This window comes from Tachyglossus aculeatus, chromosome 8, assembly GCF_015852505.1.
Source record: "Tachyglossus aculeatus isolate mTacAcu1 chromosome 8, mTacAcu1.pri, whole genome shotgun sequence".
NCBI classification, from domain to species: domain Eukaryota; kingdom Metazoa; phylum Chordata; class Mammalia; order Monotremata; family Tachyglossidae; genus Tachyglossus; species Tachyglossus aculeatus.
Window position 1 is genome coordinate 6023481 of NC_052073.1, and position 7301 is coordinate 6030781.

At 52.3% G+C, this 7301-nt stretch overlaps 1 protein-coding gene across 2 annotated transcripts; it reads left to right on the plus strand.

The window, feature by feature from the left end:
* Window positions 1-204: 204 nt before the first annotated feature.
* TP53TG5 (TP53 target 5) lies at window positions 205-6969 on the plus strand. Of its 2 annotated transcripts, XM_038750698.1 has the most exons (5): window positions 205-328; window positions 800-862; window positions 2058-2188; window positions 5555-5931; window positions 6859-6969. In XM_038750698.1, exons 1-5 carry the CDS (start codon window positions 284-286, stop codon window positions 6876-6878), a joined length of 636 nt encoding a protein of 211 aa, XP_038606626.1. In that variant the 5' UTR covers window positions 205-283; the 3' UTR covers window positions 6879-6969. The 2 variants fall into 2 exon arrangements, with proteins under 2 accessions (XP_038606626.1, XP_038606627.1); XM_038750699.1 differs by lacking the exon at window positions 800-862.
* Window positions 6970-7301: the final 332 nt, after the last annotated feature.

The window sequence follows — 7301 nt, forward strand, 5'->3', positions numbered from 1 at the left end:
TCTGTGAATCTCCCGACTCCTTTCCGGGTCCAGAGGGAAACCCCGTTGCCTCCTGGATTGACCCCATTTTTCCTTTTTGCCCGCCACCCCCAGGCAGGCAGCTCCCGCGGAGGCATTTCTGGTGTCACACAGTGCTGTGATGTCACAGCACTTGGTCCTGTGTGATGGGCCCGAGGCCTTGGGCCCCCAAAACCGAGCCCCTCAGACAGGCCGGAGCACTCGTCTCCTAGAGGAGGCGGCATCGATCTGACCCTCGGCCTCTGAGTCCCAGTGTCCCCCAAACATGAGCGCCTCAAGAGACAAAGGGAATTCCAACCTAACTCGCCAGGTAAGGAACCAGGATGGCCCCAGACAGCGGAGCCCGCTCGACGGGGGACGGGTCTGTTCGGCGGAGGGGACGGCTCCGATAGTAATAACCGTGGAATTTGTTGAGCACTTACTATGTGCCAAGCCTTGTACTGAGCGCTGGGGTGGATACGAGCACGTCAGAGGGGACGCAGTCCCTGTCCCGTGCGGGGCTCCCCGTCTCGATCCGCGTTTTGCAGATGAGGGCACTGAGGCCCAGAGAGGTGAAGCGAAGGTCACACGGCAGACGGGATTAGAACTCACGGCCCCGGGCTGTAGCCGCTAGGCCTGGCGGCTGTTCAGAGGGGGTCAACAGCACGGCATCAGGAGCGACTGAGTGCTTCTTGGAGTAGGGTCCGGGGTGAGCTCTCTGCCCCGCCGTTTCATCAGGAATCCCCTTCCCCCGGCCCCAGGCAGGGTTCGAGAGACCCAACTAACCACGTTTTTTCCCCAGGTCCAAGACATGACACTGAGGCCCATGCATATCCGGGAGAAAGAGAGGAGTCAGCTCAGAACAGTAAGGGCCCGCTCCTTTCCCTCCCAACACCTCCCCTCTCCCTTCGAAGGCCAGGAGAGCTGCCAAGATCCTGCCCTTCTTTCCCACCCCCGGCCTCCCCCAGCACCAGAGGCAAATCAGAGAACTGGCCCAGTCGCCCCCAGCACTTGCCAGACTAGGTTGCACTAAGCCAGTAGTCTAGCCGGAAGCGAGCAGCGTGGCCTAGTGGGAAGTCAGAGGATCTGGGTTCTAATCCTGACTCTGCCGCTTGCCGCCTGGGGATCCTGAGAAGCAGCGTGGCTCAGTGGAAAGAGCCCGGGCTTCGGAGTCAGAGGTCCTAATCCCGGCTCCCCCACGTGTCTGCTGTGTGACCTTGGGCAAGTCACTTAACTTCTCTGAGCCTCCGTTCCCTCATCTGTCGAACGGGGATTAATAATAATGACGGCATTTATTAAGCGCTTAACTGTGTGCAAAGCACTGTTCTAAGCGCTGGAGAGGTTACAAGGTGATCAGGTTGTCTCACTGGGGGCTCGCAGTCTTAATCCCCATTTTACAGATGAGGTAAAGATGAGATTAAGACTGTGAGCCCCATGTGGGGCAACGTGATCACCTTGTATCCCCCCCAGCGCTTAGAACAGTGCTTGGCACATAGTAAGCGCTTAGCAAATGCCATCATTATTATTGTTATCCATGGACAAGTCATTTCACCTTCCCGTTCCCCAGTTAGACCGTAGGACAGGTACACTGTCCACCCTGATGACCTTGAGAAGCAGCGTGGCTCAGTGGAAAGAGCCCGGGCTTTGGAGTCAGGGGTCATGGGTTCGAATCCCAGCTCTGCCAACTGTCAGCTGGGTGATTTTGGGCAAGTCACTTAACTTCTCTGTGCCTCAGTTCCCTCATCTGTAAAATGAGGATTAAGACTGTGAGCCCCACGTGGGACAACCTGATCTCCTCGTAACCTCCCCATTGCTTAGAACAGTGCTTTGCACATAGTAAGCGCTTAATAAATGCCATTATTATTATTATTGTATCTAGCCCGGTACCTTAGTGCAATGCTTGGCATACAGTAAGCACTTAACAAATACCACGACTTATTATTAATATTAATATTCAGCCTCGGGTTCTTATATCCTTGAAGGGAAATGGGGACGGGGAAGGTTAGGGTTGTCTGGACAGCCGAACGGCTCAGCATCCTCTGTCTTGTCTGCCGGAGCAGGTAATGAAGAAATTGTCAATCCTAAAGATGCTGAAGGGCTCGGATCGCCGCATTCTGCGACTGCACAATTTAGCGAAGAGCTGTTGGAAATCACTGCTCAATATTCCCAAGTTCCTCTGCACCGCCTCTGGGTGAGTAGGGCTGGCTGAAACAAGCCCGGGGTCTATTGATGAGGGCTCAGGGCAGGGGATAACGCGGTCAGGGAGCAGCCAGGCGCATTTGAGTGCTTAGAACAGTGCTTTGCACATAGTAAGTGCTTAATAAATGCCATTATTATTAGTATTATTATTATTAACAAATGCTATTATTATTATTATTATTCTTGAGAAGCAGCGTGGCTCAGTGGACAGAGCTCGGGCCCAGGAATCAGAAAGACCTGGGTTCTCATCCCGGCTCTGCCACGTGTCCGCTGTGTGACCTGGCTGTAAAATAGGGATGAAGACTGGGAGCCCCGATTAACTCGTATCTCTACCCCGGCGCTTAGAACAGTGCTCGGCACATGGTAAACACTTACCAAGTACCATCATCATTATCATGCGGATAAGCAGAGAAGCAGCGTGGCTCAGTGGAAAAGAGCCCGGGCTTTGGAGTCAGAGGTCATGGGTTCAAACCCCGGCTTCACCAATTGTCAGCTGTGTGACTTTGGGCAAGTCACTGCATGTCTCTGTGCCTCAGTTACCTCTTCTGTAAAATGGGGATTATCATCATCAATTGCATTTATTGAGCGCTAACTGTGTGCAGAGCACTGTACTAAGCGCTTGGGAAGTACAAGTTGGCAACATATAGAGACAGTCCCTACCCAACAGTGGGACTGTGAGCCCCCCGTGGGACAACCTGATCACCTTGTAACCTCCCCAGCGCTTAGAACAGTGCTTTGAACATAGGAAGCACTTAATAAATGCCAGCATTATTATTATTATTTGGATACCTCCGGGCAAGAGCTGTTGCACTGCTCCCCGGTCCGCCCCTTCCAGTGCTTCATTCCCACTTCTCGGTTAGCATCCCGCTCCAGAGGAGCAGAAATGCAAGGAGGATTTTGGGAATTTATCCGTGATATGCCACTCGGAGCCCCCTTTTCCCCGTCTTCTGCTGTGGCTCTTGGATTCTGCCCCTCCTCTCCTCCTGCTCCCGGGCCCGGCTCGACTTGCCGCAGACATCTCGAGCTCCTATTGCCGTCTTAAAAGTCACTCGGTGCTTCAGTTTTGCCTTCCCCCGTCCCCCGGCCCTCTCAACCACCTATAAGGGGAGTTTTTCCTGGGATTTCTTGATCTCCATATTTAAAAGCAGCTAGACTTACTTCCTCATCACTCATCTGTCCCGCCTTCCCTCCAGCAACTTTTTATGCTCCTGTATATTGCAATTTAATGAGTGGGAAAGTCTCCTTGGGAGCTGAGAAACCATTCTCCACTAATCAATCGATCATATTTATTGGGCGCTCCCTGCATGCAGAGCACTGTACTAAGCACTCGGGAGAGTACAATATAGCCATATAAAAGACCCATTCCCTGCCCACGATGAGCTTACACTCTAGAGGAAAGCCACTTTTCCCTCAATTCTTCAATTCTATAATTGACATACTGCCGGGAACCCCAACCAAAAAGCAGGGTGGACTAGTGGGTAGAACACAGGCCTGGGAAAAAGGATCTGGGTTCTAATCCTGGCTCTACCACTTGTCTGCTGGGTGACCTTGGGCCGAGTCACTTCCCTTCTCTGGGCTTCTGTTACCGCATCTGTAAAATGGGGATTCAGACCACAAACAGGGACAGGGACTGTGTTAGCTTGTATCTACCCCAGCACTTAGAACAGTGCTTGACACATAGTAAGCGCTTAACAGATCCCATCATTATTATTAACCAAGAGCTGGGAGTCCAGATTCAGCCACCCTGACTAACCTTCCAGCCCCACAGTACTTACATACCTATCTGTAGATTTATTTATTTGTCTTGCTGTCTGCCTCCATTGTTGTGGGCAGAGAATGTGTCCATTTATTGCTGTGTTGCCCTCTCCCAAGCACCTAATACAGTGCTGTGCACACGGTAATAATAATTTCATTCAATCGTGTTTATTGAGTGCTTACTGTGTGCAGAGCACTGTACTAAGTGCTTGGGAAGTACAAGTTGCAACATACAGAGACGGTCCCTACCCAACAGGTATTTGTTAAGTGCTTACTATATGCAAAGCACTGTTCTAAGCGCTGGGGGGATACAAGGTGATTAGGTTGTCCCTGGTGGGGCTCACAATCTTCACCCCCATTTTACAGATGAAGGAACTGAAGCCCAGAGAAGTTAAGTGACTCGCCCAAAGTCACACAGCTGACAATCTGTGCATTTTGCTTTAATTCTTTTTGTTCTGATGACACCTGTCCCCATGTTTTGTTCTGTTGTCTGTCTCCCCCTTCTAGACTGTGAGCCCATTGTTGGGAAGGGACCGTCTCTTTATGTTGCCAACTTGTACTTCCCAAGCACTTAGCATAGCGCTCTGTACACAATAAGCACTCAATAAATACGATTGAATGAAATTATTATTACCGTGTGCACAGCACTGTACTAGGCGCTTGGGAGAGGACAACATAGCAATAAATGGACACATTCTCTGCCCACAACAATGGAGGCAGACAGCAAGACAAATCGATAAATTTACGGATACGGACGTAAGTGCTGTGGGGCTGGAAGGTTAGTCAGGGTGGCTGAATCTGGACTCGCAGCTCTTGGTTAATAATAATGAATGCCTGCACATCAGGCAGAAACTCCTCACCCTGGGCTTCAAGGCTGTCCATCCCCTCACCCCCTCCTACCTCACCTCCGTTCTCTCCTTCTCCAGCCCAGCCCGCACCCTCCGCTCCTCCGCCGCTAATCTCCTCACCATTAGGCCTCGTTCTCGCCTGTCCCGCCATCGACCCCCGGCCCACGTCATCCCCCGGGCCTGGAATGCCCTCCCTCTGCCCATCCGCCAAGCTAGCTCTCTTCCTCCCTTCAAGGCCCTACTGAGAGCTCACCTCCTCCAGGAGGCCTTCCCAGACTGAGCCCCTTCCTTCCTCTCCCCCTCATCCCCCCTCCATCCCCCCCATCTTACCTCCTTCCCTTCCCCACAGCACCTGTATATATGTATATATGCTTGTACATATTTATTACTCTATTTATTTATTTTATTTGTGCATATCTATTCTATTTATTTTATTTTGTTAGTACGTTTGGTTTTGTTCTCTGTCTCCCCCTTTTAGACTGTGAGCCCACTGTTGGGTAGGGACTGTCTCCACATGTTGCCAACTTGTACTTCCCAAGCGCTTCGTACAGTGCTCTGCACACAGTAAGCGCTCAATAAATACAATTGATTGATTGATTAATAATGAATGAATTGGCAGAGCCGGGATTTGAACCCATGACCTCCGACCCCAAAGCCCGTACTCTTTCCACCGAGCCGCGCTGCTTCTCAGCACTCAGTAAGCGCTCAGCAGATACAAACGAATGAATGAACTACCCTTCCCTCTGCCACTTTAGGAAAAGAATCTCCTTCATACACAAGAAACCAGAGGAGAAAGACTTGAAGAAGCCCTCACCCAAGGCGGGCGAGAGTCTGCCCGAGGACAACGAGGCAACCCACCTGGAGACGAAGTCTGCCGCCGCCGCCGCCGCCGCCGCCATCCAAGCCCCCCTGGTTATCCCCCAGCCCCCAGGACTGGAACTGGCCCGGGCCCAGGCCCTGGAGTCGTGGCCCTGGTTCCAGGGTCTGCCCCAGCGGGTCAATTTGCCCGCCCCCCGGGTACTCTGCAGACCCTCCGCCCTGCGCTGGGTGAAACGGTGCTGTACCCGTTCTTGCTCAGCATCGCTGGAGAAGCCGAGATCCTCTCGTACCCAACGTTACGGCTACGGGCCCGGTGAGCGACTTCCCCGGACCCCAGTAGGGTGGGGAGACCAACTGGGGAAGCTCGACTTCTCCAACTTCTTGCCCCCTGGGTTTGGGGAGGGGGCAAAGCCGTTCCTCCCCTCTTCTCCTTCCCCGGGCAATCGTATTTATTGAGCGCTTACCGTGTGCAGAGCGCTGTACTGAGCGCTTGGGAGAGGACCATACAACGACAAACAAGACGCATTCCCTGCCCACCAACAAGTTGACAGTCTAGAGCGGGAGATGGGCATTAATATAAAAAACATAAAGGCCCCAGCCCCGGTGGACCTGGCGGGAAGGGAGGAAAAGAAAACATTCGACTCCCTGGGTGTTGAATGACGGGGATGCAGAGAGGACGAGTGGGGCCTAATGGGTAGAGCCTGGGCTTGGAAGTCAGAAGGACCTGGGTTCGAATCCCTGTCCTCGGTTGTTACAATAATAATAGCATTTATTAAGCGCTTACTATTTGCAAAGCGCTGTTCTAAAGCGCTGGGGACGTTACAAGGTCACAGCCTTAATCCTCATTTTACAGATGAGGTAACTGAGGCCCAGAGAATACTAATAATAATGTTGGCATTTGTTAAGCGCTTACTATATGCAAAGCACTGTTCTAAGCGCTGGCGGGGGGGATACAAAGCGATCAGGTTGTCCCACGTGGGGCTCACAGTCTTCATCCCCATTTTACAGATGAGGTCACTGAGGCCCAGAGAAGTTAAGTGACTTGCCCGAAGTCACACGGCTGGTTATTATAGACACAACTCCCCCTCCGGCTGTCTTTGCACCAAAGTTTCAGTTTTCCTGCAGTGGGATATAAGCCCCACTGGTATCCCCGGGGTTCACCTTTCCTGCTAGGCTCCTCCCGGGAAGGGTGCCCCCAAAAAGGCAGCCATAGGAGGTGATGAAGTGTTTGTTTCCGCAGACTCCTCCTTTCGAAAATGAACCGAAGCCGCTGAAAGAAGACAATAGTGAGCGGGATGGAAAGGACATAATGCTACTAATTAATCTCCCATATAAAGGTTCTTGGGGAGCCCGCCAGGATTCTGGGGTCTGTCTTTTGGCGGGGATGTGGGGGGGCGGAGAGGGACTTTGGGGGTTGGGAGGAGGAGTTACTGGAAGAAGGGCACGTACCCCAATTTTTCTTAGATCACAGTCTCCGCGGTCCCGGGAGGGTTCTGCACCCAGAAAGCGCTCAGTAAATGCTACGGACTGATTGTTGGCGCTGAGGAGCAGTGGGGCCTAGTGGAAAGAGCACGGGCTGAGAGTAGGGAGGCTTGGGTTCGAATCCTGGCTCTGCTGCTGTGTCTCCTTGGGTGGGTCACTTAACTTCTCTGGGCCTCAGTATCCTCACCTGTAAAATAAGGA